General features: G+C 42.3%; 1 protein-coding gene across 7 annotated transcripts in view; it reads left to right on the top strand.

Annotated features, from left to right (window-relative positions):
* Positions 1-12,202, top strand: part of CNKSR3 (CNKSR family member 3) — an 83,263-nt gene that overhangs the window by 45,832 nt on the left and 25,229 nt on the right. For 3 of the 7 annotated variants that reach the window (XM_058735723.1, XM_058735720.1, XM_058735724.1), the window contains exon 2: positions 6,187-6,350. The exons of 1 other annotated variant lie outside the window; for it this stretch is intronic. In XM_058735723.1, the coding sequence (XP_058591706.1) occupies positions 6,187-6,350 (164 nt within the window). 3 more of the 7 variants (XM_058735722.1, XM_058735725.1, XM_058735728.1) reach the window with 3 other exon arrangements.

The raw sequence follows: 12,202 nt of genomic DNA, 5'->3' as shown, positions 1-12,202 counted from the left end.
TTTGATGTCAGGTCTTTACTGTTTAATGTTTTTAAAAGTGTTGAGAATTCTAAGAATATTTTAATTAGGTATAAACGTATCACCCAAGTCTGGTTTCCTTTCCTCTGGTTCAGATCGCGGAGAACTGACCTCTTCCTAAGCCCTCATCTCCTTCATAGTGGAAGGCCTTGCATGTTAATTCAATGAATGAAATTGAATTTGTGTGATCTGTAATTGATTCTCCTGGTTGAGGAACCTAGTGTACCCGATCCTGTTTGGATCATCTGTCACTTGTGGCCCTTAAAAGTCCTGACTGAGACACGAGCTTATAACTTTAGTTGAACCAATTTCTGAATCAAACAAAACAAAACCCTCTGGCTAAAACATGCTTCAGTGATCAAAAGTACTGCATGTAAAATGCTGTAAGACCACTCTGTGGAATTACAGTTTTTGCTGACTTAAGCATAGCCACTGAACAGTCCTTCCAGTGGGCCGCGTGTACAGAAAGAGGGTGATGTAGCCCATGATCTGATTTTAGTCTCCTACAGAAAATAGGAAGAGAATAGCTCTACATTTTTTGTGATGGAGCATTTCCTCTACCTTCTTAATCTTCCTATACACAGGCCTTGTCACCTTTTAGAGAGATTAATTAAGAAAAAATAATTCTTAGTATGGGACAATGATTTTTTATCCTTAAGGTAGAAATGACCTTCTTTAATCCTGAAACATTGAGACTTGAAGCAAATCCCTGTAGATACCACAGTCCGTAGTTTCCTTATCTTTAGTTACCTCCACGGGAAAATAAAATCAGGCGGCTTGTACGTTGGTGTGACATTAATATTTTTGTGAAGTTCTTTGTCTTTCTTCATGCATTCACCTACTTATTTCACAAATATTGTCAAGTGCCAGCAATGTTCTAGATGCTGGGGGCCAAACAATGAACAAAAGGAAACCTCTGCTTTCATGGGGCTTATGTTCTGATGTCCATCAGAAAACACTTTTCGGTGGAATCGATGATTATGGCAGGCTCCCGTCTTTGGGAATACCTTCCAGGGGAGATGATAATGTGGGCTGTTGAGATCTCATCTCCAATTTACAGTGTTCCCGAGGGGGTGCTACCTACGCCTTTGGGGTTTCTCTGTCTCTCTGGCAACTTTTATTCTGAACACTTAGGAAAGTGAGGACCTGAATAAATCACATCTTTGTATTTAACAATATTTATAGAGTATTTATTGTGTGCTTCATGGTGTTCTAAGCCCATTTATAAATATTAACGTTTCATTTTCGTTACAGATCCGTGCAGTAGGCAGTGCTTTTATCCCTGTCTTACAGGGGACTGAGTAACTTGCTCCTGTGGCAAGACGTGGGACTCGTATTGGTGCTCAGGCTCTTAACCATGGCCCCGTCTCAGTCTACATCTAGGGCGAGAGGTTTCTTTTTTTCCTTTTCACGTGTGGGATTTCTTTGAACGTTTGAGTGTTTACTGCCAGACCTGGTGACAGCAGAGGGACGCTGGGCCTCTCCTTCCTTCTCCTTCTTGGTTCTTCCACATCGAGCTATGTGCTTAATTTGTGTAACTGGAATGTGTTTGATCTAATTTTATTTAATTACGTGTTTGTTTCGGTGCTGCTAGACATTCTGTAAGTTCCTCGAAGCAAGGAACTGGCAAACAGGTACGTGCGACAAATAGATTAAAGTGGATCTTGCAAATTGTAAAACGATTAGACCAGTTTACTTGAGTTGGGGATTTTCCCCTCCTCTGTGGGGCTGTGTCATATTTCATTTAGCTGTTTGCGAATGTTTGTATTCTGATCAGTGGGATAACTGAAGAATAGGCCATAACATGTTGGAATAATAAAGCCGGGGACAATATTATTTAAAATCTAGCATATTCAGGGGCACCTGGGTGGCTCAGTCGGTTAAGTGTCCAGCTTTGTCTCAGGTCATGATCTTGTGGTTTGTGAAGTCGACCCCCGTGTCGGGCTCTGTGCTGACAACTGGGAGCCTGGATCCTGTTTCGGATTCTGTGTCTCTTTCTCTCTCTGCTCCTCCCCTGCTCATACTCTGTCTCTCTCTCAAAAACAAATTAACATTAATTTTTTTTTTTAATCTAGCCTATTCAACATATGTGTTCCTTGAAAAGAAGTCTTTATGCCACTATAGAAACTGTTTTTAGGTAGGTGGCAACATGCTATTCCTTCTTGATAATTCTTCTACATGTCGGGGATCTTTGGATTATTTGAGGTCAGGTCCCGTATATTCCCTCAGAATCCTCAAGGACACTCTGGCTCCCTTTTCAGGGAAATGTTCTGTATTCTGCATCCTTCAAGTTCTCAGTCTCTGATCATACATGCAGCGTTTGTCCTACAAGGAGCCCACATGGGCCCTTCCATCTCCGCTTTCTCTGTGTCCAAAATATTTCCTCAGGCTCTAAAGCTACTTCTGAAATCCTGTTTCTTCAGTGAAAATTTTCAGTTAATTAAAAGAGAAATCTGGCCTCACCTTTATATCAACTTTATTATTCAGGGATAAAGTTTAACCATCTATGATACATGGCTTCTTCACTTTAATTTTAATGGACGCATTTATTCTGTGCATGGAAACTGACACGAGTCTCTGTTTTATGCTTATATTTTAAGCAGTGGACTTGCTTGGCACAGTGAACATGAATTTCAGTTCTGCTGGTCCTTGGTCATTTGTTTTGCTTAAGAAAGAGTTTATGATCGCTTCTCGGCCTTTTGGCTAAAATTAAGTGAAGAAAGAGTTTATGACCTGTGGATGAATATGAAATAAAACGCTGTTAAATTTGTGTGGGTTTTGTTGGGGCTGCCGTAGAAAAGTCCCAGAGACCGGGTAATGAAACGACAGAAATGTATTCACTCGCAGCTCTAGAGCCTGAAGTCTGAGATAACGGCGTTGGCAGGGTTGACTTCTTTTGCAGCCATGCTCCTTGACTTTCTTCCCCCTGTGTCTTCACTAGGCCTTCCCTCCATGTGTGTCTTCTCTATAAGGACACCAGTCATACTGGATAAAGACCCATCCTGATGATCTCATTTTGACATAATCACATCTTTAAAGCTTTTCTCCAAATACACTCACTTTCTGAGCGCTCAGGGTTAGGACCTCAACGTGTAATTTTGGTGCAACACAATTCAGCCATAACGAAGTTTAAATGTATAACATGGTTGTCCTAAACTTTGATGATCATTAAAACAAAAATTGCCTTTAAATTTTAAAAATAGGCGAAAGGAGAGGACATCCTGAAGGAGAGGAGACTGTAGGATATTGGTTGTGATCTGGCTTAGAACTGGCTAAGTGATTTAGGGTGAAATTCATAGTAGTTAAGACTTTTGTTCGTACTTTCCAACTGTTTGGATTCAATGACAGTACCTTCTAAGTACCTCTAAGATGTTGTGATTCTCTCTTAATAACTGTTTGCAATTACAGTAAAACTTTGGTTGGCGAGCATAATTTGTTCCACAAACATGATTGTAATCCAAAGCACTTGTATATCAAAGCGAATTTCAAGAACCATTGGTTCAGTTGTGATCATGTGATGTTTGGAATCACGTACAACTTGTATTGCAAGACATCGCTGGCTTTTCAAATTAAAATTTATTAGAAATGTTTGCTCATTGGGGCGCTGGGGTGGCTCAGTTGGTTAGGCGTCTGACTTCGGCTCAGGTCACGATCTCATGGTTTGTGAGTTCGAGCCCCGCATCGGGCTCTGTGCTGACAGCTCAGAGCCTGGAGCCTACTTTGGATTCTGTCTCCTTCTCTCTCTGCCCCTCCCCACACGTGCTCTGTTTCTCTGTCTCTCAAAAATAAATAAATGTAAAAAAAATTTAAAAAAAAATGTTTGCTCATCTTGCGGAACACTTGCAAAACATGTTACTCGCAATCCAGCGTGTTACTGTAGACCCTACTGCTTATTTAGGAAGATGCTTGGAGAGGAATTTTTATAACTCCGTGTTTCCTGGGTGGAATGTTGAAGAGCAGAGCTTGTGTCAAATGGGCCTTGATTTGAATTCCAGGCCTTTCCTTCTATAGCAAAGCTGAAGAAAATGACTACAGAAATCCTTCTCTTGGCATCTTACCAGCCGTGTGGCTGTGGACGGGTTTTGTAGCTCCCTTGTGCCCTAAAGTTAGTCATCTATAAATTGGGAATAGAGGTGTTAGGAGGCTCTCCTTAGCTCTTGGCCCTTGTCGCTGTTGTTTACTGCAGATAGATACTGCCCATCTGCAGGTGGCCCTGGGTGGCAGGGTGCTGGGATGCAGCCCAGGGGCAGGGGGGGCACATCAGTCTCCATACCTGCTGACTTGCATGGCCTCCACTGCCTGTCTGACTCACGTGTCACAATGGCCACTTGTGGCTCAAGGCCGTCGAAGTGGAGCTGGGTTTGTTTATGTCACTGTCCCTAACCTCGCTTGCTGTGTGATGGAGCCCCTTGGCTAGATAGGTGTCACTTGAGGGAAGATGGGTGGGTTCCAGCTGGTTACCAGAAAATAATTTTTTCTTACCTCCTCTTCCTGTATTTGATAGTCCCAAATGGTTCTAAGGACATCGGTCTTCTTTTCATGTCTTACCAGGAGGCAAATGGTGAAAGTTTACGGGGCAGAGGTATCATTTAGCCTAGCACATCGGCTTTTAAGATCCATAGATGACGTTAGTGTTGCCAAAAGCAAGTGCTGCGCCTTGTGTCTACTTTTCCTAGTCCAGAGTACCCACGTGGCAGAACTTTGGTGAGGGGTCAGTGAAATAAAGAGTGTGTGTGTGCGCGCGTGCACGTGTGTGTGTGTGTGTGTGTGTGTGTGTGTGTATTTGAGGGTGACCGAGCACAGCAGTGTGCCTTCCACATATTTTATTCTAGTTAACTTGAATTTTCACCCTTTGTGTTGGGATTGATTTATATAAGCCTCATTGTTGGAAACACTAAGGGTGGCTTTTATTATTAGGCTTGAATAGAACAATTGATTCAGTATAAAATTTTATTCCAGTAAAACCCCTGAAACAAGTTGACCAGAAAGTTCTCTATACAAGAATAAAGAAACCCAAGTTTTGTGAGGCTTACCTATTTTAGTCATTATGTAAGAACATTGGGGCGCCTGGGTGGCTCAGTCATTTGAGCATTCGGTGTCTTGATTTCAGCTCAGGTGTTTATCCCACACTTGTGAGATCGAGTTGAGCTCTGTGCTCGGCATGGAGCCTGCTTGGGATTCTCTCTCCCCATCCCAAGCACACACCCTATCTGTCTCTATCTCTCTCTCAAAAAACAAAACAAAACAAAACAAACAAACAAAACATTAAAATACAATTCTGTTGACAGTACTATTTGACCTGGAAAAATTCCCGTAAGCTACCCCTTTTAGTTAACATTGCCTTTCTCTGGTGCCACTGCTGGTATTTTCTCCTTTGGATTCTGTATTCATGAGAACTTTTTCAGTCGCAAGGCGCAGAAACCCAACACAAACAAGCTTAAGCTAGAAAGGGGATTTAGTTCAGTTTAAGTGAAAAATTGTAGGGGTAGAATTACCTTTAAGCAGGGTTACATCCAGGGGCATATAGCATATTATTGGAGCATTTTCTTCTTCTCAAATGGATGTATTTTCAGGAAACTGATCAGAAAAAAGCCAGCATCCCCAAAGTTATATCCTTATGACTTCCAGCTGGAAAGGAAGAACTTCTCTCTTCCTGTGTCCATATATCAAGTATCAAGGAAGATTTTGATTGGTTTTGCTTGGTCATCCTTGAACCTGTAACTGGCCAACCAGCCGGTGGGTAGAATGTTGTGGCCAACCGCTGTGGCAAAGCATCTTGACTGGCATGTCCGTGGGATCACATGGGCTGGGAGACAGATGGACAGTCTCCAAAGGAAGACTGCTTAACAAATATCTAGTCCACATAACTCGCATTTCCAAGTCAGCAAGGGTTTAGTGTTTATTCTTTTAGTTGAGAGGGAAGGGGAAGGTAACCGTCGTAAAATTGTGCCGAATGCATTTGAAAATTTAAGCTGCACGTTGCAAATCTGTTTGAGATGAGAAGATGAGGACACACCTGAAAAGTGTCCCTCGGGTGGGGTATACATTGTGTAGACAGTCAGATAGTTGGGGCATAACTGGCGATTCCTGAAGTTCATTTAAACGTGGGCCGTTTTTTGAGTAAAGGAAACAAAATGGCAATAATGGACTTCTGCCTTCTTTTGGTAGGGCTAGATGATTGCCTGCAGCAGTATGTTCACAAGTTCGAACGGGAGAAGATAAACGGAGAGCAGCTGCTGCAGATTTCCCATCAGGATCTTGAAGAGCTGGGGGTCACGCGAATTGGACACCAGGAACTTGTGTTGGAGGCTGTCGACCTTCTCTGTGCACTGGTTGGTTCAAGAGATCTGTGCCATGATGACGTTCTTCAGAACCTTATTGTCTTAAGTCTTCAATGTTTGTGACTTAGAATCATTTTCTTATTTATTTGTTTAGACAGTGAGAGAGAGCACGAGTGCACTCGAGAGGGGGAGGGGCAGAAAGAAGGAGGGAGAGAGAGAGAGAGAATCCTGAGCAGGCTTTGCACTTCGGGCACAGATCCTGATGCTGGGCTCAAACGCACAAACCACGAGATTGTGCCCTGAGCCAGAACCAAGAGTCAGATGCTTAACCTCCTGAGCCACCCAGGCGCCTCCATTTTCTTAATGATCCATTGAAATGAAACGTGAGCTGAAGATAACCTAAAAAGGAAGAAAAGAAATCATTTTTTAGATAAAGAGGTGGCAAACTGTGGCCTACACGTTAAATCTAGCCCACCGTGTTTGTAAATAAAGTTTTATTGGCACACAGCCATGACCGTTCGTTTATTTGTGGTCTGTGGCTGCTTTCATGCTTTCAGGGGGCCGTGTGGCCCCCGCAAGTCCAATATATTTCTTGTCTTGCCCTTTAAGAAGAAATCCGCCTGTCACAGAAACTGAGTTTGCCTTTTACAGAAAAAAATCTGTTAGTTTTCTTATCTTCTGTGGAGAATAAAACACTGGAGATAATCCCGAATGAAAATGTCATATTCTAAGCTGAAGTGAGAGACAGGTTCTGATTTCATGTGTGTTTTTGGTACTATCAACAGCTTTTTTACGTTTCACAGGTATTTGTGATCTTTAAATAACTGATGTGTTTGCTCGTCGTAGTCAGCCTGCGGAGTGGTAACTGGAAGGGAAAAAATGTGAACTTTGGTACCCTTTGCAGATGATTGAGCTTTGACTTGCACGTTGAGTGAGTTAAACCCTGCCAGGTTCTGACTCTTGCACTACACCCGTGGCCGCCCGAGCAGCTGTTTTAGGTGTGGGATGACAACACCTGTGAGGACATTGTGTGTCCACACCGGTTGCCACACGGTGGGGATCCACGTGTGTCCATTAGGATGCCGTGTGAAGGATGCAGCGCCCCGGACCGTCAGGATTTGGACCCAGGCCGCAGCATTCAGTCTGGGTTAAGTAATGCTGTGAACCTGAGCCAGGGGTATATACAATGACATCACTGAGAACGGTGGGGAAGAATGTTCCCGATTATTCTGCCATTGCTGGTCTGCGTTCCGTTGATTATGTAACTCTTACTGCGCTGTGCATGTTCTTCTTAAAATGGACAGAGCTTTGTCTCCCGCTCTGAGATGCGCTGCTCTTGTTTACAAAACTAACGGGGAAATTATTTGTGGTTGATAAATGAGCTGCCACCGGGGAGACGCTGTGGCCAAGTGGTGTGAGTGTTGGCCTGGAAGGCAGGCGTTTTGCATTCTGATCCTGCCCCTGCGACACACTCCTCGCTCTGCGACCTCCAGGGAAACGGTGGTGTCTGTTTTCCCCATCTGTACAGTAACACTCCCTAGATGCGGCTGCACACTAACGTGTGTTTTGGACGGCCCAGAAGATGTCTTAGAGTCTTGTTTGTTCTTAAAGCTGCATTTTTTTTTTTTTTTTTTTTTTTTTTTTTTATATACAGGGCAGCTTGTTTGAGTTTACTTTTGTTACGCTTTCTGGGAAGATCACTTTTCCATCTTTTCTGCTAAATGGATTTGTCTCTTTCAACTTGAAGGAAGGGGTTTGAGGACAGGCAAATTACTTTGCAGTCCACAATAGGAGAGGTAAGGAGGAAGGGTCTGTTAGAGGCACACGGTGCACAGCAAGCCGGATAATAAACCTAACAGCTGCCTCTCTTTGCTTTTGCCCCTTCCCTACCTCTTAAAATATTGGATAAAATGAACAAAGCTGGACAAATGCCAGAACCTAAAGCTGCATTTTATCTCCTACAATTTCCTTCTAATTTCCTTTGTAGACAAAGTTTGACCTCAGACTCATTCTGGACATGCCTTCTGCAGCAGAGTGCTGGTGAATGCATTTGACAGGAGGGTGATAGGAGAGTTCTCAAATGAGGGTGCCTTTTCCGGTTTGGGGAGGGTTTTAGAGAGCTTTATTAAAATAGCTTTTCATCTTGCTGTAATTTCCCCTTTAAATGTTCTTATTGTAATGCATATATTAATTATACTATCTATTTAATCCATTTATACTGTATAGATCTTTGTATATATAAATTGGTCATAATTTTTTGCCTTGAACAACTCCTCCCTTGGGCAGTTAATGTATATTTGCAGTTGGCCCTGAGGTTGTATAAAAGAGGTTGTCATGTAAACTGAGTTTAGTGGATGTTGGTTTTGTGATAGACAGGAAATGAATAGAATTTAGAAGAAAGGGGGAGGAAAAAACAAAACCACTGGAAAATTCTGGAAGGAACAGGGCAGATAGAATGGATCAAAACCTAAAACTAGCGAACAGCTGTTGGTAAAGATTCCAGAACTGGTGAGCAGATGGCCCACAGATAGGTGGTCATGGATAGAGAGCAAGGGAGGGAACGCCACTGTCTTTTACAAGTGACTGGTATCGTGAGGTAGAACCAAGATCACTCTCGGGATTGAATTCAGAGCCCGAGCCCAATTTTTCTCTACCTGTCAGGGGCAGACTCTGGAGCTGCTCTTTCTAGTAGGATAGCTATTGGCTACATGCAGCTATTTACATTAAAATAAACTAAAATGAAAAAAAAAAATTACCTCCTCTGTCGCCCTAAGCTACATTTCAAGAGCTCATAGCTAGTGGTGGCTAGCAGCTGCCATATTTAGACAGTGCAGATGGAGAACATTTTCATCACCGCAGCAAGTTCTGTTTGACTAGCACTGGTCCGGAGAGTGTGACTGAGAGTAATAAACTATAAACTATAATTGTAACCTATTTTCTGGGGCAAATCAACCTGTCAAGACCAAGGCAGGCGCAGATAGATTTTTAAGGTTGGTGTAGGTTAAGAAAGTGAACAAAGTTGGGATCAGCACACACGTTAACTGATGCCACCCAAGTGTGTGATTAAATGAAATACTTGTAATGTGTTTACTTGTCCAGGGTGCTTCTGCGCACTTGTATACCCCTGAGATTATTCATTGTCCATAATTTACCCATCTATGGCAAGTCATTAAAAAATGTTATCCTTCTTTTTGGGGAGAAATCATGCAGGAAGAGTGATCTTTGCTGTCAGTTTGTATTTGACTTGATCCTGCTCATGAGGTTATATTAAAATGCCTTTAGGGAAACTGCGGAATATATGTCTTAAGTTGTGACCTAATAATTGACCCAAGTCAGTGAGATGGTTTAGACAGTGTTCTCTGGCCCTCCTCAAACACGTATGTTAGATCATGAACAGGGTCAGGAGGAATGGGAAAAGGAGGTAGAAGAGAAATAGAAGATTCATCTTTAGCTAGAGTGTGTATAATTCAGGCACCGGAAGAGTGAGAATCTGCCTGTTTCCTGTTCTCCTGTCTGCTGGGTGATTTCTCCAACCAGACCAGGAAGTAATCCCTGATGGCTAACCTCTAATGAAGTGAGATCTCAGTGGAAGGGTTTCTCTAGGTATACAGAATTTCAGAGACTCCTTTCATTTCTTACTCGGTGTGTGCCTTGTTGATACTTTTAATGCAGTTTCTGAAGGAGATAAGTTTTAGGGAAAAGATTAGTGGAGATAATCAAATCTGGGCTGAGAAAGTATTCATTTTCTGTCTTTTGTTGTGGGTCACTTAAGTCAATAATACTTCCCTGATTATTTTTCTACATTAGAGGCTCTCTTGAGTTAATGCAATCAGTTTCTTGTTCTCTTCTTATTGTGGAATGGAGTGGAAAGGGAAGGTATTTTCCTTCTTCTTTGCTTCTTCCCTCTATCTTGTTAAAATTGTACTCCATTATAGCTGCATCTATCTACTATCTATCTACTATCTATCTATCTATCTATCTATCTATCTATCAATCCTTCTAGTCCTATGATTTGTTTTGGGTGGGAAAACAGAATCAGAGCACCTTGAGTGGAAATGACAAGAACCAGTTAACGAGAAGCGACACTTCCCCTTTGTTTTAATATTAAAAGGGGTAGGTTTGTAGGAGATTGAGGTTTAAAACTTCTTGCAACACTAAAATGCGTTTAGTCCGCTGTGAATTCAAGAAGTAAATGTTGTGTACGGTAATAAGAGTTCCACTAATTTTTGGTGACGTCGATTATAGAAAGCTGACTCTCTTGCTTTAGTTCAGAACTCTTGATAGAAGTTGGCAGGCTGAGTAATTGACTGAATGAGGGGATAGTTCCCTTTAATCAGTCACAAGTGCTTCAAAACAAGCTTGTCATGTGGCTCTTTATCCATTCACTTGTGAGTCTTTGATTCTCTGAATTGAAAAAGCATGATGAAAATCCATGTTTGTAGTTTTGTCTTCTGTGTTGAAGGATAATGTCATATTTTAGCCTGTAGAAAATGACAGAAAAAAATGAAGAATGTAAGAGTTAAATAGAACATTGCCGTTTAATACAAAACACTTTTATTTTGAAATTTTGTTTCATAAAATTATGAATTTATTATGAAAGTTTTAAGGTTTACAAAAGACAGCTTCCAGTTCGTGGATCTGGGAAGGATTTTTATTTTCTTAGCCTACTTTTTTGTTGTATTCCACTCTTTTCAAAATTCCTATCTAAATTTTTTTAAAAAGCACTTTTTATTGTACTAGAGGAAGCAACATAAATTTAAGCTTCATGAACAATTAACTGCAGCGAAAACCCCACTACGGTGTCTTGGAGTCATTGTCACCAGAAATTACTTGGGACTTTCATTACCATGCAAACATTTCTTTGAACATCAGGGGTGGAGCAGGTCAGGATAGAATTTGGGGGGAGGTAAGCATGTTGTTAGTTTGTGTAGAATCCAGGGCCGCTGGCTGCTTTTGTTTTGCTCGTCTTTACCCAGCCTATTTTCTGTCTTCTCCTTCTGCCCTGCCTTGGGCAGGGAGGGTGAAATGGAAACATGCCCCATGGTGATCCAAACCTTGTGCCCTCCCTGTTGACTACCTTGATTGGAATCCCACCTCTCCACAGATTAATACATTCGATGACTCCGTGCTTCTATTCCCTCACCTGTAAAATAGAGATACTATCATTTCCACCTTCACGTGTTATTTACCGGAGATAATACTTGTTGAGCCCTTAGTTCAATCCCTGGTGTAGAGTAAGTGTTCAGTAATGTTGGTCGTATCATTCCCGGCTTTTAAATGGTACCACGGTCTTGTTTTGGGATGCTATTGAAACTGTGTAGTACGCCCCAGAAATATCTTTATTTTTTTGTGAAAATAACGAAACACCAACTTGGGACATGGACGTGCAGTTCAATACAGAAGTTCATCCGTCCCCTCCCCAGAGTCATCTCAGATTTATGTGTCATCCTCTGGGATTTGTTCTTTACCTGTCACGTGAAATTCATTTTTTTCAAAGCACCTGAGTAAGATGAACATCGTCCAGAAAGAACACAGGTTAGGAACTCAAGGGACAGAAATTACATTTCCGGTGAACTGACATTTAGTCAGCGCTGCTCTGTTTCTGGGCAAGTGCATGTCACCTGATGGAAATTGTCTGCTGTGCTGCAGATACGGGTGAACCATACGCAGAACTCGCCCTGTCTCACAGTTTGTGCCCCATGGAGGAAGATGGTTCCTGCCAACCGTGGTGGTTCAGGGAGGTGGCAGATAGGTGATGTGCTAGAGAGTGACCTGAGGGGGCGTTTGGCAATGTCTGGAGACGTGTTCGGTCGTCACAGCCAGGGAGAGTGTGCTGCTGACAGCTAATGAGTCGAGAGAGGCCAGCAGTGCCACCGAGCCTCTTGCCATGTACCAGAATCCTC

Source organism: Neofelis nebulosa, chromosome 6 (genome assembly GCF_028018385.1).
Source record: "Neofelis nebulosa isolate mNeoNeb1 chromosome 6, mNeoNeb1.pri, whole genome shotgun sequence".
Taxonomy (NCBI): domain Eukaryota; kingdom Metazoa; phylum Chordata; class Mammalia; order Carnivora; family Felidae; genus Neofelis; species Neofelis nebulosa.
This window is presented reverse-complemented; position numbering and strand designations above follow the sequence as displayed.